This window comes from Pseudopodoces humilis, chromosome 1 (genome assembly GCF_049639895.1).
Source record: "Pseudopodoces humilis isolate 2021_Gansu_Grassland_sample_001 chromosome 1, ASM4963989v1, whole genome shotgun sequence".
Classification (NCBI taxonomy): domain Eukaryota; kingdom Metazoa; phylum Chordata; class Aves; order Passeriformes; family Paridae; genus Pseudopodoces; species Pseudopodoces humilis.
In genome coordinates this window covers 106,906,153-106,929,194 of record NC_142200.1, presented here as the reverse complement: position 1 = coordinate 106,929,194, position 23,042 = coordinate 106,906,153, and the positions used below count along the sequence as shown (strand labels likewise).

At 35.4% G+C, this 23,042-nt stretch overlaps 1 protein-coding gene across 3 annotated transcripts in view; it reads left to right on the top strand.

The window, feature by feature from the left end:
• KIF15 (kinesin family member 15) overlaps positions 1-22,968 on the top strand; it is a 34,739-nt gene extending 11,771 nt beyond the window's left edge. The window contains exons 13-35 of one of the 3 annotated variants that reach the window (XM_005519161.3): positions 621-830; positions 1,854-2,031; positions 2,445-2,586; positions 4,728-4,869; positions 5,208-5,396; positions 6,276-6,383; positions 7,155-7,260; positions 7,787-7,952; positions 8,810-8,960; positions 9,947-10,032; positions 10,414-10,489; positions 10,752-10,838; positions 11,792-11,896; positions 12,742-12,864; positions 14,359-14,505; positions 15,451-15,555; positions 15,709-15,873; positions 16,321-16,427; positions 18,304-18,376; positions 18,979-19,016; positions 20,675-20,840; positions 21,201-21,332; positions 21,639-22,968. In XM_005519161.3, coding sequence (XP_005519218.2) covers positions 621-830; positions 1,854-2,031; positions 2,445-2,586; positions 4,728-4,869; positions 5,208-5,396; positions 6,276-6,383; positions 7,155-7,260; positions 7,787-7,952; positions 8,810-8,960; positions 9,947-10,032; positions 10,414-10,489; positions 10,752-10,838; positions 11,792-11,896; positions 12,742-12,864; positions 14,359-14,505; positions 15,451-15,555; positions 15,709-15,873; positions 16,321-16,427; positions 18,304-18,376; positions 18,979-19,016; positions 20,675-20,840; positions 21,201-21,332; positions 21,639-21,722 — 2,886 coding nt within the window. In that variant the 3' untranslated portion in view covers positions 21,723-22,968. Of the gene's footprint in view, positions 1-620; positions 831-1,853; positions 2,032-2,444; positions 2,587-4,727; positions 4,870-5,207; positions 5,397-6,275; positions 6,384-7,154; positions 7,261-7,786; positions 7,953-8,809; positions 8,961-9,946; positions 10,033-10,413; positions 10,490-10,751; positions 10,839-11,791; positions 11,897-12,741; positions 12,865-14,358; positions 14,506-15,450; positions 15,556-15,708; positions 15,874-16,320; positions 16,428-18,303; positions 18,377-18,978; positions 19,017-20,674; positions 20,896-21,200; positions 21,334-21,638 lie in introns of those variants that run through there. The other 2 variants (XM_088063871.1, XM_088063868.1) reach the window with 2 other exon arrangements.
• The last annotated feature ends 74 nt before the right edge of the window (positions 22,969-23,042 follow it).

Below are 23,042 nucleotides of genomic sequence, written 5' to 3'. Positions count from 1 at the left end.
GTTTAGTGGTAGTCTTGGCATTGGTGGAATAGTGGTTGGATTTGATGATCCTAAAAGTCTTTTCCAACCGAAATAGGTGTGATTTATTCTGTCTTTCAAATTCTGACAAGCCATAGGATAGCTTTGATAGTGTATTTAATTTTAAGGGGTGGGGGGGTTTATTGGGGTTTTCTTATTAAAAAAAATTGAACCGAACAAGCTTCTGTTTTACTTAATTTTGAGTGTTTTAATCAACAGCATGTTTTTTGACACAAATGTCCCAGTCATTCTCATTTTATTGTTCTTTGGTCATGGTGTAGTAATGAACCAGGCAAAATCGATTTTTATTTTTTCTAAAGAAAATTAACTGAAACAGGCACTTTAGTGACGTGCATCTGAGGGTAACAGAATACTTACTCTACTACATCATATTGGAGTTTCTAAGTACAATTTTTGCAACATGTTGTCTAATTTGGGTTCTTGGTATGAGCTGTTGCTGTCTACAAACCTGCTGCAAATGATAGTCTGTGTATTCACAAAATTACTGTTAACTGAGATTTTGCATGATTTATCTGCCTGTGCATATGTATGTAAGATATGCACCTTAAGAATTTACTAATCTGTAATATGTACTTTCTAAGAATTTATTAGAAAAAGTCGCACAGCTAGAAGAACTGTGTGCCAAGAAGGAAAAATTTGTTCAGTCAAATAAAATGATAGTTAAATTCCGGGAGGACCATATTGTTCGTTTGGAGAGATTACATAAAGAAGCTGGTGGAGTTTTATTGCCAAAAGAGCAAGATGATCTCCTCAGTGACCTGAGGGAGGAAGTACAGATACTCAGAGAACAGGTAAAGCCTTTGTTCTTTTCCTTTACAATTTTTTGTGAGATAGCTCACGTGTTGTAGTCCTGTGGTGGGTGACTATAGACTTTTTAGGAAAGTCAGGCAGAAAAGCAGAGGATATGTGGTGGGTTCCCTTATAGAAGCATCTCAAATGCATGGGTTTCCCTGTGGACGAGACAATGGCAGGGTTTAGAGCTTGAGTTTGCGTAAGAGGAGAGTTTAGTAAGGGTGATGTCATGGTGGGAGCTTGCCACAGACCACCTGATGTGGGTTATGCAGAGGACCAAGTTTCTTTTCAGCAGCTCAAGGAAGTCTCCAAATCACAAATCCTCATGCATATGGCAGACTTCAAGTTTAATGACATCAGTTGAAAAGGGAAAGAACAGCAGTAATGCAGTGGAATTTTTGAAGGATAATACATGTGTCAGATGGACATGTATGGGTGATGTGGTCCTGGAGCTGTCTGAAGAACAGCTTTGGGTTATTCAGGTGTCTGGTAGGTGTGGTATCATTTTTGAGGCAGTTTTGAAGAACAAAGAAACCCGAGAGAGAAGGCAAATTCTTGAAAAACAATTGCCTTCAAGCACAAGTAGGGAAAAGGAGTAAATCTCTTGGCAGAGTAGCATAAATCTAGTTCATAACTGAAATTCAAAGGAAAGGGAGGAGGAGAAGAAATGAAGTTTAGCACAGTCCTACAGAAACATTAGTATGGCTTGTAAGGATAGTGTTAAGAAAGCCAAAGCTCAAAGTTAGAATGGAAAAAAGTATCAAGAGCTGCAGGAAAAGTATCCTACTGCTTTACTACCAGTAAAAGAGTAAACATGTGAGATATAATCTTGCTGTCTTGAGAGTAGATGCCAAGGCAGTAAGAAAATTAACCAAAGAAAAATTGAGTAGTTATAACCACTGTGGGGGATACCTCTTTTCTGTTACAGTTTAATCCATATTAAAGGTGGTAGAGTAACAGCTAGATAGCTACAGCATTGTCTGGAAAATAAAAACTGTTGAATAAAATATTGATTACCACAGATGGAACAACACCCACGAATTGCAAAGTATGCCATGGAGAACCATAATCTCAGAGAGGAGAATAAAAAACTTCGTTCTTTACAGTCAGTTAAAAAAGCCCAAGAAATTGATGCTCAGACCATTGCAGAGCTAGAAAAGGCTTTTTTGGAAGCTTCAGCCACAGAGAAAAGTACTGGAGGTAAAAACATGCAGATGTTTTCCAGCTAAATATGCTTATAATGTTTCTGCTGTCTGCAGCATAGTGTTGAAAATGTCTGTCTTGATCTATTTTTGCCTTCCTCAAAGTGGTACCTGAAGACTGATAAAACAATTTTACTTAATTGTATTCATGTTGGCCTTCAAGCAATAGGGAATTTTGATTTGCATCTTGTGAAACTCATCTGTAATCTCATTTTTGTGGTCCTTAGTTATCACGAAGACTGCAATAATATTAATTATTACTGGTTTTCATGTGGACTGTTGCCAATACCTATTTTTGTCAATTTCAATTGCTGCTGTGCTGTTCAAAAGCCCACAACCGTTTTCATGTTAGTGAAACTTTAGGTATTTGAGCTGCTGTGTGATTTCAGAGGGTCTATGTTTGTTCTGTAGGTCACCGCTTATATTCCACCACCATGTCAGGGGAAGGCAACTCGCTGGCATCTGTCGAAAGGCTGAAAGCTCGTCTGCTGCAGACCCAAGCTGAACTGGCAACTTCAAAGCAAGAATACGAAGAATTTAAAGAGCTAACCAAGTGAGACAAAACAGTATTCAAATATCTGTAATTAAATGGTTTTAAGTTGTTATTCATATCAATTTTTTTAAAGACTCAGATCCTGATTATGTTGACTAGGCCTTTGTTCTTTGTATGTAAGAATAATGGCATGCACACACAGGGTATGTTCTTGTTGAACTTGGTTATTCCCAGACTAGGGAACAACCATCATTAAATCTGAAGGTACATCTGCAGTGCTGCAGGTTTCTTTGTCTTTTCCAAAGCTGCTCTTGAAAGTAAGATGCAGGAAAATTCTTCACACCATGCAGGAGATGGACATACCCTTTAATTCTGGTTAGTCACCTTCTTAACTTAAAGTTAAAGTTTGCACTCTGCAAGTTTGAGTCATCATAAATGTAGAATCCAAGCACCCCAGAAAATTCTGGCTAACCACTTGGTTCATTTTTTATCTCAGCTTCAAATATTTTTAACAAGGCAATAAAACTTATCTTGCTGTGGGAACAAAGGTTAAATTCAAATCAGAGCAAAGATATGGTGTCGGTAGTGCATTTATGTCCATTTGCTTTGGCATCTAAACATGAGGTAAGGGTTGACTTTGCCCTTATTAATGTAGTGAAGAATTTACTGTCATTGTTCTCCTGGAGGGCAGCACAAGATAATGGGAATGCCTCACTAATACCTTCAGTGTTCATATGCATGTGAATAATACATGACTTCACTTGATTAACCCCATTTCTGAAAAATTCAGATCTTGTAACTGCAGATAAAAGAAAAATAGCATTTCCAGCAAATGTAATGCAAACCTGGAAGGCAGAAGGAACCTGGTTTTTTTATTATTTATTTTAATTGTACCTAACAATATTGCTTTCTGTGATTTCGGTGAAATTAGAGTGTAATTCTAAAAGCATCAAGGCACAATTTTGCCTCCCCACTTCTATTTTTAAAAAGTAGCTTTTAATATTCTTTTTGCTTATTGAGGCAATTGTACAAATCTGTATTTTTATTTTTATCTTTGTGTAGCAAATCCTATGAACTTCATAAATAATAGCATTTTGATCTACTGAGGTTATCAATTCAGCAATCCATCAATTGTTCTATATCATTAATTGCAGTAGTCTATATTTTTTTATATGGATTACTTTATTTTTCTGCCCGTTAAATATACTTCTATTTTATGTATTCCATGTTTTGTGAATGTGTTGCTATCTTGGTAGTATGTATGCATTTTACTATCAATTACCAGCACTTTCTTAGGGGAGTGCAAACAGAAACGTGTTTTTCAGCCTCCAAAGTCATCAAATTTCACTACACTTAATCTTTCCAGTTTCAGGGTAACTGAAGCTTTACGTACAGGTGTAACTATATGCTGTAATAAAAGTAGAGTAAAACAGCAATTTCACAACAACACCATATGCTAATTTTTCTGCTGTTTTTAATCGCAGTCAGAACTAAAGTTCTACTCTGTTCCCTAAGTTTTGCTGCAGGTGCCAAGACCATGAGGGAAAATGATTGCATTAAACTGCCAAGAGATGAAATAGTATGTTTCCATTTGTCTATGGACTTTGACCCTACCATTATGACAGTAATGGCAACTATCACAGTAAAAGCTTGTAGCTCTGCAAAATACCTAGTGAAAATTATTCCTAAATTTCTGCTCAACTGTTGGATTTCAGTTAAAGTACTCTTAGAGGGCAAAATAATCTTAACAGAGCAGCACTTTCCAAAAAAAAAAAAAAAAGCCTTTAGAGGATTTTCTTTAATCCTGGCAAGCTCCAGTTCAGACTTCTCATATAACTGGATAACATTTTTAAAGCTTAAAACCATATTGGAATGGGCGATATCACTTTCTCTTAAAAGGAGCTGCAGAGCTCTCAGCTTATTTCTTACCATGTAATGGATTTTTTTTCTGACATGTTTAGTTATCCATCTGCTTGCTTCATTATGCAGGCACAAATAAGCTGCTTAGCTTTTTAATTTTTATATGTTATTTTTACTCTTTAATACAGCAGCGATGGCTTTCTTCTCAAAATAATGCATTTTGGTGTTTGGGTAAAAGTTCAGCTGCAGTTTGCTCACTGGCAATACTGCAGCATATCCTTACTGGTAGGAAGGCATACTCATAGAGTAGTTTTGACAGTAGCAAAATACTTCCTAAACAGGAAAAAACAGATGGAACTGGAATCAGAGCTTCAATCCCTTCAGAAGGCTAACCAGCATCTTGAAAATATTCTGGAGGCAACCAAAGCACACAAACGCCGCGAAGTCTCTCAGCTACATAAGCTACATAGAGAAAGTCTTAAGGTATGGGAATAAGTTTTTTTAAGGCCACTCATATTTATTTCCACGTTGTACAAGAGCACAGACTGTAATTTGTGTGATCTCTTAGCCTAACTAGTTTTCTGGAATGTTCTCTATATGTGATGAACCAAATAGGCTACTTTTTGTTCTGGAGTATTAACCGAGTGACTGCTACTGTCATCAGATGACAAATTGGAAGAAGTAACAGTACTTGAGAACTAGCCACTTTAAGCATTTTATTTCATTATTATGCTTATAGAACTTAAAAAATACAATACCAGACAAAGTTTGAATTTCATTTTGCAGTTAAAATAAAGACTGCTTTGTAATCTTTGTTACAGAACATAACCACTCCAACTAAAGCTTACCAGCTAAGGTCTCGCCTTGTGCCACGAATAAGCCCAGATTATAATTTTGAAGATTTTCAGCGTTCTGAAGAGATGATGGATGACATTCTAAAAGAGCCAGTTCCACCTGAGATGAGTGAACAAGCATGTGAAGCCATTGCTGAAGAGCTCAAAGTGGCACAGGTGAATGTTCTGAATAAAAAGTGAAGTGTATGTTCAACTAGGTAATAAAGCAGGCTTTGCCATGAAGTACTTCACTGGCACCAAGTGCACTTTAATTTGCACTGGAAACCGAAGCCCCTGATTAATACAACACTAAACAGTTCCCTATACACAGTACTTGAAAGAGGACTTCAAAATACTGAAAGTGATTTGAGGATTGAATATCATAAGTAGTTTATTTCAGGATGGTCATACTTTTTTCTATTTAAACCTGGTAACTTGTCTATAAGGAGTCCTCTTTATAAGTTGACAGCTACATTTGGAGCAGTACACATGCTTAATATATAATACTGCATTATTTGAAGAAACCTGCTAAATAGTGCTTGTCCACCATTATACATTGTCTTGTATCTTTTCTAGTGGGTGGGGAAGGTCTTTTGTCACATAGAAGAACACTACAGATTTATCTGAACTACTCTCTAGAAGCTGGAACTAACTTCAGTACATGTAAAACCTTGGCACAACAGCCAAAACTCCTGTTTGATGCTTATCATAGTGCAGAGATCCTGTAGGGAGTTTAATGTATATTTTGAATAATTTCTTTTTAAAGCCTTATTTTTCCAAGATAAACATGTGTCTGAAAACTGAAGTGTTTACTGGATTCAGTCCTTGTATCCACTGATGTATTTTCCTGGTGTTTTTGGCAGTTAAGTTAGAAATAGGAAAAATCAGCTACTTAAGACACCAGTTTATTTTTGAGTGTTCTGTTTTCTCTTGGTTCAGATCATAAAAATAGAAACTTGTTGACTTTTTATGTTTAATATGCACAGACTGCCATATGGCATGTGAAAAAAAAGTGCAAGATAGCTGCTCTAATTTTGAGTGTCTCTTGTGTCACAGGAGCAACTGAGCACAATGCAGACAAAGCTGGATGAAGAGGAAAGCAAGAATATAAAACTCCAGCAGCATATTAATAAACTGGAGCATCACTCTGCACAAATACAGGAGGTGAGAGAACAATGTGATATAGGGCTCATGTAACTATCATACAGCCATACTGCTGTGTTGTCTGGTGAGGTCTTGCAGTGTTACTTGCATTTTGACAAATTTACATAGCATCATAACTCTGGGCTGTGCAGGAAGACAAGGACTTAAAACCATGGAATAGTTTGGTTTGGTTTAAACGTCATCTAATTGAACCCTCCTGGAGTTGGAGTGAGCAGAGGAGGTTCGTAACACTGCAGTTTTGAGTTTGGTTTTGTTGTTTAAAATCTTGTGAATCCAGGCCTACTTGAGCTTAAATATAAGCAAATCAACACTATTGTGGTTCGGTTTGGCCAACTTCTTGATTTCTGGAAAACAGCTACAGTAACAAGCAGATTTTAAACTTCAGAATGCAGAAAATACTCGTCTCAGTTGGAGCAACCTATCAAAGATTTGCAAGTCTTGCTTAATTGTTAGGGTTGATTTATCATAGAAAAGGAAATAAGGCCTGTATGCTTTCCAGATAATTTTCACTTCTGATATCTTTATCAGCTCCTAAGCTGTGGTTCCTTTTAAAAGAACTTTTTAGGTAAGGTAATGTCTTGAGTAATATAAATTATTCTTTCCTTGGACTTTGAGGGATTTCAGATTCACCAATTACTGAATTTAAAGAAAAATGTGTTTATAATCAGTAGATGAAGTGCTTTAATACATCATTACATTACTGTTACAGTGTGTGACTTAGCTGCTCCTACACTTTCTTCTATTTAAAAAAAATTTACTTTTCTTTTCAAGCTTCTTTCATCTGAAAGGAATGACTGGAGTAAAGAACGCCAGGAGCTCCTTGAACAGATAAAATCACTTGAAAAACAGCTTCAAGAAAGTCAAAACAAGGCTGATAGTAAGTCTTTGTAATACTAAAATTTCATAAAAAGTTTTGAGGTGTCTTACTTTTTTAAATCAACAGTAACATGGGCTGAGTAACTGTTTGGTTGTTAGACATACTACTTTGATTTTCTTTTTTTTTTTTAAAAAAGAAAGCAATATTTAATTCTTGCAGATCATCTTTGCCTAGTCTTGCACAGTGTACAATATTCAAAATAGTTCTGTCTTTACTCTAAATCTGAAAGAGGTACAAGATACAGTATTTAAAAAGACAAATAAAAATAAAGGAAAGAACCTTTGTCTGTGGAAATTACAGTGATATTGTCTGGAATGTTTTTGATTCACCTTTACTTTTTAAAGCCAGTGTTTTGTTGACCTTTTCCATTCACAAAGCCTTTTTCGTGTGTGACTTTTGAGATTAATTCCACTGCAGGCATGCAGAGGTTTGTGAGACTTTCCCAACAGGTTCTCTAGCATTTTGTGTCCTATAGGTAGCACACTATTTTCCAACTAACGTAAATTATTTTGGGATTTTTTGACAGTATTAAAAAGTGAAGTCCATGACTTGCGCATTGTCCTGCAGTCTGCAGACAAGGAGCTGTCTACTGTAAAATTGGAATACAGTGCCTTTAGGGAAAAGCAAGAGAAAGAAATAAATCAGCTTTCTGGTAGACATATGGATGTACAGTTCCAGCTGGACAGTGTCAGGTATGTTGGCAGTTTGGTACAATGCCTTGTCATCCCTTCTGGATGTATCTAGTGATTCCCTCATCCTCTCCTGTATGTGAACTTACACTTTACATTTACATTTCTTTAAAATTGTTTTGTGTTTGTCCTTTGCTTGTTTGTTAGGGAGGAGGGTGTTTGTTTGGGTTGTTTGATTTGGGTTTTTTCACGCCTATTTCAGGCAATATGGTGGAATTATTAGAAAGAAAACAAAAGTGCCTGCCTTAATTTTGTTTTCCTATATAATTTTCTCATTAAATAGGATGTATCTATGAACTTGCTGCTCTCCAAAAATTAAGTGGACGTATTGTCAGTCTGGTCACATGAAGCAGGTGACATAATGATGCTGCTCTAAAAATACAAGCAGAAAGAACTCATAAAAATAACTGAAGTTTGAGTAGCAAAGACAGAAAAGTTCATTGCCTTGTCTGCAATAATTATCAGGAGATAACAATCTGCTATCATTATCAGGAGATGATAATCAGTATGGTTTTCAGTTACTAATGTGATTTAGTTATGTTGGGTTTTGTTGCTGTTTTGTCATGCTTCCATTTTATGTTTTGGGTTTGATTTTTCTTTCTGGAAAACTTAACTACATTTTGCATTACAGCAGGTTATGTCTTAGCTGAATTTTTTTGAGTGAGACATTGTAAGACTGGGAATGTGGAACTGAAATTAAATGCTGTGGTTATATTGGTGCATTCTGTGTTAGCAGAAATACTGTTTGGAGAGTATTCTTTCTCGCTGTATATTATTTGACTATTTTAAAATACAGTTGGAGTATTTTTAGAAGGACATAAACCCTTACTAGATTATTTGGTCTGGATTTTTTTATGAAGGCTAGAACATGAAAAGATTCTTGAAGAAAAGGCAAGCCTGCAGGATGACTATGACAATTTGCAGGAGGTAGCCAAGTTTGAGACGGACCAGCTGAAGCAACAACTTGAGGACAGGAAGCAAGAAACAGAAGCAATGAAAACTGAGCTTTGTGTAAGACAATCAAGGATTTTAAAGGACTTGATTATACCAAACCCAGATTGCTTAATTCCTATTATTTTATCACTGATAACATTCCACAGCAGTAATAGTCTTCTTGGTAATTTCATTTGGAAGGTGTACCCAAATTATTTTTCCAAACTTACTGCAAGATTTTCACAACCACAGGCTATCGGAAATATCCAATAGCATCATGAATAGTAAGTTTTTAGGCTAAAGAAATTGCTCTGGAAATGTTGAGGGAGATGGGTTAATTAGTAAAGGAATAAGAAGCTTCTTTGGAAAAGAATCCTGACATTGAAGTGCTTTTATCTCAGGGCTAGCCAAGACTAGCCTAATTATTCTATCTTTACAAAGCAGTTTCTTAAAAATTTTCATAGTGGATGTGATCTTGTTAAAATGATCTATGGCTTGTGGTGGATCACTGTCCTGCAATTTAGTTGATGTTGTCCTTGAAAGCCTGTCAGACTGCAGTGACTGCAAAACAGCAGCAAGGTTGCTCAAGGGCTTTTGCAAATAATTTTACTTGCGTTTCTGCAGAGTTTGCAGTGCCTGCTCGGCAAGTTTGGTCTAAATTTTCCTTATTAGCGTTTAACAGGATACTGATGGATTGAATATTGGTTTAAATTCCGTATATTCAGTATTTTGAACGAATACAGAATTTTAAAATGCCCCCAAATTAATCTACAATTGAAAGTTCTGATTTTTGCCTTCACAGCCTTGGATATTGGGGACCATCACAGCTTTATAAAATTAGTATTGATGGCAGGTACAAAGATCTGATTACTAAATGTAAATAAGAGTTTACTTTAGAATGTCTTCAGAACAAACTAAAGATCTTCCAGTTTTAAGGTTTTGTGTAATGGTTGGTTTTGTTCAGTCATCTTAAGAATTTGTTTAGATTTTTATTTTGTTTTAGATTGCTCTAGAAACCTTAAAATTGTAACTTCTTATAGCAAACATATATTTTGATATTCTAGAACCTTTTGCAGCTTCTGAAAACAGAAAAAGAACATAATGAAAAGCTAACATTACAATTGCAAGAAGACAAAGAAAACAATTCAAAGTAAGTTTTAATTAGCAGTGGGGTTTATTTTCATCTGATCTCATTGGTGCTATATGTTGTATACAGGTGGGGATCCCATTTGTAGAGGTGTTTTTCTCCAGATGGGTTCTTTATTTTATCCAAATCAGAGCAGCAATTCATTTTAATTTAAAGTAATTTCATTGTATAGTTCTTCTTGTCAAAGGTAAAATTCTGCCACTGATAACAGTGTAAAGCTAGTAACTAAAGTATTAGTCTTTTGCATAGCATTGAGAATGTGATAACTGAAGAACTCTCAAAAAAATTAAGTGCAAATAGAATAAGCTCATATCACTTTGTTCTTGTTAAAGTTCTCTTACATTTCTAGTGAGAAATATAATCAAAACATTTTTTTTTCACCAGGGAGCTCTTGAAAGTACTTGAAAAAGCACAGGTGGAGAAACCAATTTCAGAAATGGTGACACGGTGTGAGCAGCAGGTACAACAGCAGATTTGAATACTGGAGTTGTGTGTTCATGGCTTTTCTTGGGCATTAATAAAAATTTTATTGGCATACTGTTAGGTTGATTATCAGCAAAATAAATGTAGAGTGCTGAGGCTATATATTTTAAGCTACTGGTAAGTTTTTTAGGTAAGGTTAACAAGTTACTTCCTTTGTTGTTTTTTTTTCATGACTTGATACTTTATAGAACACAGCAAAGGTAGTGAAGACACTCCTTCACAAATATTATTTCCTCTAGGAAGCAAAACTGAGGATGTTGGAACAGGACCTGGCTGCTGCTGAAGAGACTATTGCTTCTTTGAAGAAGACAAATGATACAGATAAGGTTTGGGTTTATTACTGTTACTGATACACAGTGTTGTGAGTAACTATGTGTTGTAGTAGAGGTGAAAGACCAGAGCCTTCCTGTACTGCTTAGTCATTTTGTGCTTTTAGGCAATCCTGGCTATATAGCCAGGTAAAATAAATCCTACCTTTTCCTAGCATGGAGTTTGCAGGGAGGTAGGAAACTGGTATGCATTCAAAGACAAGTTGACTGAAGGTGAAACAAAAAAAAATTAAGCTAAAACTGTCTATTGGACAAAACATTCAATGCCTAAACAATGCATAATTCCCCAGGTGATTAATAGAGCCTTCCAGTCAGGGCTCTGTTGTAATGGGCAGATGGGAAAGGTAAGAAAGGTGTTGTAGGAATATGACTGTGTGTCACATTATCTGTATTAGTAAAATCAAAGCACTTCTTTATGTAAAGACTGTCGCAGTATGAAAGCTTAAATCGCCTGAGTTCCCCAAGTGCAATATGTGCTGTCTGTAAAACAGGCATAAGAAATCACATGGTGCATTTACTACTGGCATGATGCTGTTGCTTTTTCCATCATAAACCCAAAAATCTGACATGCATAAGGTCAGAATCACCTGGTATTGTCAGTGCAGTGGTGTTTCTTGAATGTGTCTTTTTCCATTACAACAAACATACCCTTAAATTGTAGTAGTTCTGCTCACCTATTAGTAACCTGCTACAGCCTGAGACTAAATCAGCAAGCCAGTCTTCTCTTCTAATGAACACTGCAATTTATTCAGTTCTTTAAGTGCTTAGAACAAAAGCTAGTGATTTAGCAACAAATTTTCTGTTTATTCTTTACATGTGCAATTTGAGGACTCATTTTCACCTGGTTGATTGAAGTTTTGGATTGACAAATTATAAACCAAAGAAAGTCCAGTAAAACATTATATATATTTTATATGTATTTTATCATGATTAATTTTTTTATGTTGCAGGAAGTTGTAACTGACTTGATGAGACAGATCCAGGAGCTGAGGTCTTCAATTAATCATAAAACTGAGTCCATAGATGGGCTGACAAGAGAGCTCGAGGATATAAATGTATGTTCTGTCATTTTGAAGGACATGGTAGTGCTCTTTAGAAATGGGAGGCAATGACATGTCTTATCACAGGTCTCAAAGAGTGTAACTTGCTGTAGTGTTTTAGAAGGAAACTTCTTGGTTTTGACATGTTGAAATCTTCTGAACATTTTATGCCTAAGGCTGTCTCAAAAACTGAACCCTTTCCACGTGGTGGGTAAAAAGCTATGTCTCTAAAGGGACCTATTCACATCCTGTAAACTCCACTCAGCTGACAGTCACATTTAGATTTTCTCAGAAACTGGCAATTTAAGACCTTAACAATTGAAGCTGAATTGTAAATTCATTTTTGATGGAGTGAATTTTTATGTTGCTGGTATTACTATGTTCTTAATCTGAAAACTAAGTATAAAGAACTAAAACTGTATTTGAATAATTATAAATAAATAAAATGCCTCTGCTTTATTAAAACAGGACTAGTTTGCAAACTGATAGAGCAACCAACAGAATACATAATATATTATGTGTGAACTCAAATCAATTCAAAAGGGTCTGTAGAAAAATGTTGATGAGACATTTCTGAATATGGCTATCTCTTTAATAATAGTTTCAATAGGTAATACATATTGTGGTGGCTAATTCATGTTAATAATCTTTTTGTATCATTCTGACAACTAGTCTCTACAAACAGTTTGTATAATTTAGCAAGTAAAATATATCATTCTGGTTTTAGTCATTGACACTGTTTTCTAGATCTAGTTGTCATAAGATTGGTGACGTACATTTGTTTGTCTTCTGTTCGCCAATTTTAACATGATAACATGTTTTTCTAAAATATTTAAAATTTTATTGAATGCTTTTTGTAGTACAAGTATAATATTGTTCTGGCTGCAAAAGAAGAAAGCAGGGGAATCATAGAAGATCAGGAAAAGAAGATTGAAGAACTGAAGGAAGCCTTGGAAGGAAGAGAAATAGCTGATAACATTGAGGTAAAAACATTAATGTTGGTGTATTATGATTATTTGTTCAATGAAACCAACTGGATGTGGTTTTGCTTAAAATGCTCATGTAGAACTTAACCTCATTTTAGTTCAAACTACAGCTAGTTAAGCTGTTCTTAAAAGAATTTTTCATGAGATACCTGACAAATTCTGTTAAATTATCACGTTATTTGACATAAATATTTTATAAGCTACTTCAAAAAAGCCTATGCTAAGAGCCTGGTTTAATTTTGTTAAGGCCACTAAGGAATCATCAGCTGAATTTAATGGCAGCTTCAGATGATGCAGCTGAGAAATTAAAATAGATAGAAGAATATATTATGTTCTACAGTGTCTCTTCCCCCACTGCACTATATTCAGTAATAGCTTTTCTTTAGTCATAATTTTAACTAAAAGCTCCACCTGCTGGAAACAGATCTAGGGCACACATTTGATTCATATATGTGGTTTTGCTTTTTAATATTGTATATTTCTTTAACCCTGTCTTTTCTGTTACTGATGTCACCATTATTTTTTTGAACATGTCCATCAGTCAAAAACAGTAGCACCTCCTTACATGTAATTTCTACAAGATCATCTGTGATTAGATTAGCTAGTCCAGTCATATAGCACTAATAAAGTCTTCCAGGGAGCTGTGTGTTTCTGAAAGGACATTAAACATAATGGAAATCTGATTTAAAATAAACAGACTATGTTCATTAATAATCATATCTTAAAGTGACATTCTGAAACCCAAAGCTGAGTTGTCTAGCAAATGGATCACTTTGGGGTTTTTGGCTTTTTTTAACTTAAGTGCCAGATCCTGTTTCAATGTTATCCTTGGATAAGTTAGATAATGTAATAGATATTATATATAGATATAAAGATGATATTTGGCTCCTGATAAAATTACAGTGTTTCTCCTTTATACTTCAGTTACTAACTTCTTCATGCTTTCTTAACTGGGCAAGGAAGAACTAATCTGAGGCGGCATTGAAAATACTAAAGAAAGTTTCTCCTTATTTGTTAACACATCTTGTTTAGGTATGATGCCCTATCAGATAGCGTGGGAGTATAAATCCTAGAATAAATCCAGAGGTATCTCTGGAATATCAATGCACTAAAATGCTGTAATCACTTCATTGTGGATTTAAAATCTATACATGCTTTTCTGACTTCTTATTTAGAGAACTGTGTATCTTTTTAAGTATATATTATATTTTTAAAATAGTGATTAATTCCAATGATCTGCTAGAATCTTAATTGTCACTGGGCTGGGGAAAAGTTCTCATTTTCATTCTGCAACCAAGAGCAAGAATATGAAAACATGCTAAAATAAACTTATAGATGAATGCTTGCTACAATTAATGATGAAAAGGTAGAAGGAAAAGGGAGATGCTTGTAGCTGTTAGCAATCTTGGCACCAGTGACAAAACATCTTGAAACAGCTGACTTGGAGGAATAACATTTCTTTTTTTACTCATCCAACGACTTGAAAAATAGAGGGACCTTCTGTGTGAAGAATTGCGTCATACAGCTGATCAGCTGATAAGTCTGACAGAGGCCTCTAAGAAACATGATGCATTGCTCCAGTGTGCACAGGAAGACATAGCAAAGAAAGAAGCTGTAATCCAGGAACTCAGGGAACAGGTAAAACAAAGAAACTGAGAGCAAGCTGTTGTCAATTGCAGTTTCTGAAGAAGGTTTCGCTTGTCATTTTAGAGCATCTGGTATATAGTACTCTTGTTGAAGAGAAATGTTCGTTCTTGTAAAAGGAAAGTAGTAGTTCAAAAACTTCTGAACAAAGATCAGGTAACTTTAAATATTTTGGAAATGTTGTCTAGAGATCACAAAAATGTTTACTCTGGTGTCAGTGTAAAATTATCAGTACCTATAAGAGCAGAGCAACCTCAGGTTATCAGCAGTGTCACCCAGGGGATTACTTTTTCCTCTGCTTAACACTTATCCACAAACGATACTATTATGCAACAGAGAGAGAACTGTGAGCTCTATAAATTTTACAGTAGTTTGGAGATGCTGCAGACTAAATAGCTATGTTAAACCTTTGTTCAAATTTCAGCTCTAGTTGTCACAACTATCACAGTGCTAAGTAATATATTTGTATTGGCAAATACTCTTAATAAGTTATTTTTTGAAAGAGAAGTTCTTTTATCAAGTTAGCATATTCTCTTGTGCCAACTTATCAAACCTGTGCCACTAAAATCTTTGTATCAAATCATGTTTTGACCAGTAACGTTTGCCAACCAAGCTTATAATGGGTTTTTTTCTGTGTTAGCATCCCCTTTGAAAGGTAGATTGTGTTAGCAAGGTGAGGAAATCAAATACTAACAAGAACAAAATTCAGATGAACTACGAAGTAGTTAGCTGTATAGATGCTTTCAAAAATGCTTATTGCATACAGCTATTGAATGTTTAACAGTGATTGACTAAATATAGAAAAGTTATCAAATGGAGTCTTTTGTTAAATACCTTCTTGTGTACTTAAGCTTGCTGAAAATAGAGATCTGAGTGCTGTTTTGTTTCTCATTTTGTGTGTATTATGAGCTAGTGTAATTCTTACTGTATTTCTAATAGTTAGACAAAATGACAGAGGAACTGGAGAACAGGAAGAACGAATATGAACTGAAAATGAAGCAAATAGATTGCTTTGTGGACTCATCTTCAGTAACATTTCCTCAGGTATGTCAGAGAAACATTTTCATTTTGTAGTTATTGATGATTTGTCTGCCAGAAATTTATTAATTTATGTCTCCAATTAATATTAAAACATAACTAAAACCAGTCCTTTACTAATAGTTTGTGTGGTTCGATTTTTTTTTTCACTTTGACCAGTGTCCAAAAACTCCTCCTAATTTTGATGTGAATTTGGCCAAGCTTTTGGAAACTCATGAGCAAGAGATAGCTGATCGAAGGGCCTCTGCAATAAATCTGGAGCACCTTGTGCATGAACTGAATGAAGAACGAAGGGCAAAAAATTACGAAATTCTAAGGCTGAAGGTACTATGAGTTAATCTCTGCTGGCAATTTGTAAGGTCAAAATGAGACAGACTGCAGATTTCAGTTTTTTTTAATGAACTCTGCTTAGCAGTATGTCCATTAAAGCAAGAAGGCAGATTTTGATTTTTTTCCTCTTTACCTAGGCTGGGAACAGGTGGTGGCAACTTGCTTGAGATGTCTATAAATCTCATTTTCCTAATGATTGTGCTGGTTTGTGTTCATGAATGTCAAATGGTAACATCTTTGCTGCTGAAACAATTCTCAGTAAAGTTTCTAATGCAACTATAGATGGAAGGGTGATGCAGATATTTGCCAAAGACCCTTGCTTGTTTTCTGATAAATAATTTTTTTGCCTTCTATTTTACTCAAAAACATGTTCAACTAGAAATGAAAACAGGATTTGTAATTTGGTCTTCAAATAAAATATTTTGAATTTCACTTGCTTAGGAACAATTAAATGAGTTGGAGAACTTGCGTCAGGAAATGCAGATACTGGTGGAGAACAATAGGAGTTTACAGAGCCTTGTAGAAGCTCACAGACCAAGCAAGAACAGGTAAAGTAAAATAAAACACGAAAAATCTCTTAATTTGAAATAATTAAGATAAAGTTTACAGGTTTTATTTGAAATACAGTCTTATGTTGTTTGCCTATTTAGAGATTGACTCAAACTTTTCTATGAAAATTATTTACTGGCTTGTAAACTTTATGGGCCTTAAATTACAGTTCTTAAATGCAACAAAGTTTTATGAAGGTAATGGAAACAGAATGTGAAATCATTATATGCATAGTAATTCCTGGGTATTCTATGTCACTTGTGTAGTTTTGGATCTAGTAGATAAGGAGTGTCCAAATGAATGCAACACAAGTTTCAATATAGACACAAATGAAATTTTAAAACCTCGAATATACAGTTAGCCTTTGGTCCCTTCAAACCACAACTCCTATCAACTAAAAGGAGCAGGGCATTCTTGGCACATATCCAAATTATATGCCAAAGTCCCAAGTCAGGAATCCAGCAAGTGAAGAACATAAACGTAATGCTTTTTTGTGGAAAAAAATTGGTCTGGAAAACCTGCATAAACTGTGAAAAACAAAACCACAGAATCCATTGTTCTGTGGAAGTGTAACCATTGTTGTTTGCCTGTGATTTCCATTTCAATTCACAACACAATTCACAACAAATGTCTGTTGCAAACTAAGCAGAAAGCTTTAGAAAACAGCATCATTGTTCAGTAACCTACCTGATCTGTTCACAAGATTTTAAGTTACTGAAAATAGTGGTTTTATTGTAATTTGATGCAATCATAAAACTCTTAACCAATTAAGTTTTTCCCATATGGCACTCTACAAGGATGAAGTTGGCTTGTGAGTTATTTTAAATTGTATGTGTTTTCTTATTTCCATCCAATGTCATGTTGATTAAAAACTACTAAAATAAAAATTAGTGAAGACTTTTGAATACAAGAAGCTTTTACCACCTTAACTTGGCAAGACCACTGAGCAGTGATCTTGTAGGAAGTCTTTCTGCAGTTTCCATACACGTGAACACTGTCAACTAATAAAATATGTACCTCCATCTTAAAGCTGCTCTGGTGATTTAACCCCAGCCAGCAACCAAGCCCCATGCAGCCACTCATTCCCCCACCACTGGGATCCAGGGAGAAAATCAGGAAAGCAAAACCCAGAAAACTTGTGGGTTGAGATAAAGGCAGTTTAATAGGGAAAGCAAAAGTCATGCACACAGAAGCAAAGCAAAACAAGGGATGGATTCACCACTTCCCATGGGCAGGCAGGTGTTCAGCCATCTCCAGGAAAGCAGGACCCCATGACACACAACGATGACTTGGGAAGACAAATGCCATCACTCCAAACATCCCCTTTTCCTCCTTTTTCCTCCCACTTTATTATACACTGAGCATGATGCCATGGTCTGGAATGTCCCTTTGATCAGTTTGGGTCACCTGTTCTGGCTGTGTCTCCTCCCAGCCTCCTGTGCACCCCCAACTTCCCAGGCAGTGTGGAAAGCAGAAAAGGCCTTGGCTCTGTGTAAGCCCTGCTCAGCAACAGCAAAAATGTCTCTACATTATCCACCCTGTGTTCAGCACAGATCCAACACACAGCCTCGTAATGGCTGCTGTGAAGATGATTAATTCTACCCCAGCCAAAACCAGCACAGCTGTCTAACAAATGGTTGCATATTTATTACATTTGTAACTGTTTCCATTAAAACGTTAATTTCTCTGTACTCTGATGAAAGAAAATGTGTTTAGAAGTTTAAGCCCTTCCAGAGTTGTTTCATAATGTTCAGTATTTTGATATGAATACATGCAAAAACTACACACATTTACTGGTTTAATCTGGATAACATGTTTTTACAACTGGTTTCCTCTGTTTGTGAGAAACTTTTTTTCTCATTCTTGAACTTCTAGTGATCAGAAACATCCTGATGTTCAGTACCTTAAAGAGAAAGAGGAAGAGATTGCTGAAGAGCGACTTGCCAAGGTATGTTATCCTTCTCATGTCAGTTGCTGTTGACCTGCTGTGAAGTATTAATATGATTTTTTTTTGTTTGATTTGGTTTTGTTTTCATAGCAGCAAAACAAACACCAATTTCTAGTGAATTATAACAGGCACAGCCTGACACTTAGCTCTTAGGATTTCTATCTTGGCCTAACACCAGTGAACTGGGTGTCAGATTGCACAATTAGCAAAAACAGATTCAGATTGCTAAATCTGACTCATCCCCAGAGTAGGAAAGTGAAGATTGTGTCACTTGCTAATGTCAGGGCTGTGTCAAAGGGAAGGTAATGTTACAGCAGAGGTTTCCATGGATGTCCTAGACAGAAGAGACCCTGTTAGAGCTCTGCTGTGTGTGAGTGGGCAGAGAGACCTGCTGTGGGTCAGCTGTGCTGGCATGAAATGGGAAATAAGTGCCTACAGTAAAGAGATGAATTCAAAGTGAGTATTAGAGATGTGAACTACTAGGTAGAACAATGATCTGGAATGAGCTATGTAGCATCAATTAAGTGACAGATATTTTTAAATATATATATATGTTTATATTAAACATTAAGACTGCATCTAATGTTTTTGAACTTTCACAGAATAAAGCAGTGGAAGAAATGCTGAAAATCAAAGCAGAGTAAGTCTTACTTATTGTTCCTTGAACTGAGAACTAGTGTTAAACTAATTAATGACAGAAAAAAATATATATTTAAGAAATAGAAGTCCAAGATCTGAAATGACAAAGGACATAATTTATAAGTGTTTACATTTCTGCAAGATACCTTGAGTTCTTACCCTTTCTCATCAGTAGATGGTAGTATCACCTATTACTACATAGCGTTATACCAGGACAATACTTCAATGGGTAGAACCAAAGAAACTCAAACTGGAAGGGATGTTTTTAATTGTTTATAATTATTTATATGCAGTGAATTGTAATCACATTCCTTTTCAAATTAAATTGAAATACTGTTCATTTCTTTATTAATATTGTAAAAATTTTATAATTTTAAACATAATGTAGTTATTTGGTTTTTATGCTATTTGTTTAAATTTCTGTGGTTCAGCTTGAAAAATGAAAAGTTTTTATTTTTTAGAGGATTTCTAAATTGTGTTTGCACTATTGGGCAAGTAGTCCTCAAAATTCAAGTGTTTTGTAACTTGGATGGCTAATAGTGCATAGAGAAAATACTGAATCAGTAGATAAAAATTAGCTTGAAAATTGTCCTGCTGTTCTTTTTCTAATTTGTATTACTTCAGGATTTATTGTGGCTGCATCTCCTAAAATGTGAGTTGTTCACATTTGATGGAATGCTTTCTATGTAAGTAACTTCTTTTAAGGAAGAAGATTGTGTGCATAAGAACTGTCATTTCAAAAGTAATTTGCATTAAATTTTCCAGAAACCGTTGTCTGGAAATTAGGGATTATTTTACTATTTGATGCACTGGTTTTACATTCCTGTCTGGTCTCTGAAATGCACTTTATAGCAGTGCTACAATGCGTCATACAAGCAAATAACGGACAAAGAGGGAAAATATTCTTATCAAGAAAATATCTTGACAAATGCAGCAAATGAATTCTGTTCACAGAGCAGGTCTTAAACACCATGCTTCAGTAAAACAAAAGTGATGACAAAAATTTAACGTATGCAGTATTTGAATTGATCTGCAAAATTACTCAAGATTATAGAAACAGTAGACAGGCTGCTAAGTTTGATGGCATAGTTTAATATCCTGTGACCTCATCTGCTGAAAAGGTCTTAATTCTATCCAAAGTTGTACTCTTTCTGTTACCAGGCCAACCAAACAGGCTCAGACTATTTGAACTGCTCAGACATGTTTCTGAGCAACAAGGCTGATGGGGTGAAAAGCCACAAATAAGCATTTTAGAGGAAACCTAAAGTGCAGCTGAGTTTAGCTGGAAAATTTACATTCCTTAGGTGAATTAATTCAAAGTGTTCTTGTAGGTGAAGCTTCTCTTTTCTCTGTTCTCAAGGTGAAGGTTGAACGGAGTTGTATATCCTGGATCGCAACAGAACAGTTCCCAAAGAGAAAAGCAGCTCCAAAACACTGCCTAGTTGATAGTTGATATTCAGTTGATAGTAGATAGAAATACAAAACTGTGAAGCAGAATGAAATTTTTCTTGTCTTTAGCACTAAATTCTAAGGGGGATACAATATCTCAAAATAATGCTTTTAAAGGAGCCTCCCTTCATGTCCAAGACTGACTTAGTAATTTAGCTGTATGACATTTATGTTGGTTTTTAACCTTTTATGATTATTTTATATTGGCAGATTGGAGGAGACCAAAAATATCCTCAGAATCCAAAAGAATACCTGTCATGAAATTACTCTGGAGATGGAACGAACAAGGACTTTGGAGCTCAAAGCATTTAATGAGAAAGAAGAAATTAGATCAAAACTGGAGGAAGCATATGAAGAAAGAGAGAGGATAGAAAAGGTTACATATACGTAAATTTTTTGTCATCTTCACAGCAGAATCTAATTTAGCAGAGGTACAGCTGTTTTGTTTTGCAGTTTAGTTGTATTTGTGATGTTCTCTGCACTAGTGAAAGTCTGGATACAGCAATTACTTAGTAGTACAAATTAAATGGTGCTCCTTTTTTGCCCTTTAGAGAGATCTAACACAGTGTCTAAGGAGACATAAGACAAGTATGTATTTCCTGAATGAACCAGCTCTTGCATCATATGTTACAACAAACTTAAATGTTAGTATGTTAATAGCTCTAAGTCGCTATTACTTCTGAAAAGAGAAGGAGAGGCTACTGCTAAGAGGTACACAATTGATTTATTATTACAGGAAGTAGAATTGCTGAGAAAGCAAGTTGACTCGCTTGCTGAGGAGAATGGGAAATTACTTGGTCATCAAAACCTAAACCAGAAGATTCAGTATCTTGTGAAACTGAAGAAAGATAATGCTAAACTTACAGAGGTAAGCTGCAGAGTATATCACAGATGAAGTAATGGCCTGACATAGGAAAGAGGTAAGCTTTGAGAATGACAACTAAAATTCCTGATCTTCTGCTGGAGAGAAACAGAGATACCTTTGCTTTTATGCAGCTGAATGTCATGGCTGGTGTGTCTTCTCACAGGCCCCAGAAAAGGATCTCCATTTTATTTCCTCAAGTATATAGTGTATAAAATACTTGAACAACTCTAGATATTGCTTGTGTAAAAAATAATAAAAAAAGTGAGGATTGCTGCCTTAATATTCCCATGTTTTTTCTCTGTTTTACAGGAGACTGAAAAACTACGAGTTGAAAACGCTTTTTTGAAAGAATCAAAAAAATGTGACATTTGTAGACATTATGATCAGCTGTAATGACCCAACTAAAATTGCAGAGACATGTTTTTAAAGTGTACAGAATAAGCAAAAGTCACTTGTCAAATTTGACTTTTACTGTGGTTCTGGAATAATCAAATTTAGTTTGTACCTTTTTTGCTGGTAATAACTCTTAAGTGAAGATTGTTATTCCAGCTCTGTGGGCAGCTTCCAATGACATTTTAACACCATTTTGTAATTTTTCAATTTAAAAATCTGATTTTGTATAGGTGCTGGTTAGATACTTCCTTGAAACTTCTGTACCTTGCCAAGGAAAAGCTTTCTCACTGGGAACAGACCTGGATTTTTGTCTCCTTTTGTGCTTTTATTCAGGTTCCTACCTCTTCTGAAATGCCTCATTTTCCATCAGAGCCAAAATTCAAAAAGCACAATTTCTTTGTTTTTATTTCTTTAGTTAAACATAGGATGATTTTCCTGGGTTGCTTAAAAATAATTTTCATATTGAACTTTGTTCAATAAAGCGTAAATGTGAATTTAGTAATGGGATTGTAAATAGCACTATAAATACATTTTTGTTTTCTGTTCTTTATTTGAAAATAAAATGCTTTTCAATCCTTTTTGCTGTTAGTATAGACTTAGAGCTCTGTATTATCACTGTAGGAAATTTCTAAGTATTTTGCAACCATTTTCTTATCAAAGAAGTGAAAAATGTTAGGAAATAAAACATGAAAACATGCAGAACATTTTAGGGGAGTACAGCATAAGCTCATTTAATCTCACTTAAAGATTTCTTGCAAATAACTCAAATGTTTAGTAGTGGAACGCAAAAATGTTGATTTCTATAGCAATATCAAACTAGGCTTTGATCAGCCACTAATCCTATCGTTCTGTTTTCTGGCTAATTCCTGCAATACTAGTTTTGACCACACACGCTGGGGCAAAAGGGAATAAAGAGGAAAGATGTGTCTGGTAAAGGGCAGGACTATAACTAATGACTCTACATTTGTTGGCTGAGGGGAAAAAGAATTTGCACCACCTTATCTATGAATTCCTAAGTTGCGGATTTGTTCCCACTTGACATGTGAAGTATAGAAATAAAAAGTTTGCCTTAACGGGAAAAGGTATTGGGGTATGAGTCGAGGTCAGAACTAGGACGGATGAGGTGCACACAGTCCAAGAGGGATTTAGCAAGGGTGCTTTCATTTGTGACTGCCATGTTTTAGGTTTACATGTGGTCCTTGCCTATCTATTTCTGGACTATTTTCATGTCAGCAGAGGCTTCTGCCCTTTTTCTGTGTTGTACGCGGCCACAGCAGGAGCGCCGTTATTCTCCTGCTCCGTGCTTTCCTGTTTGTTTCA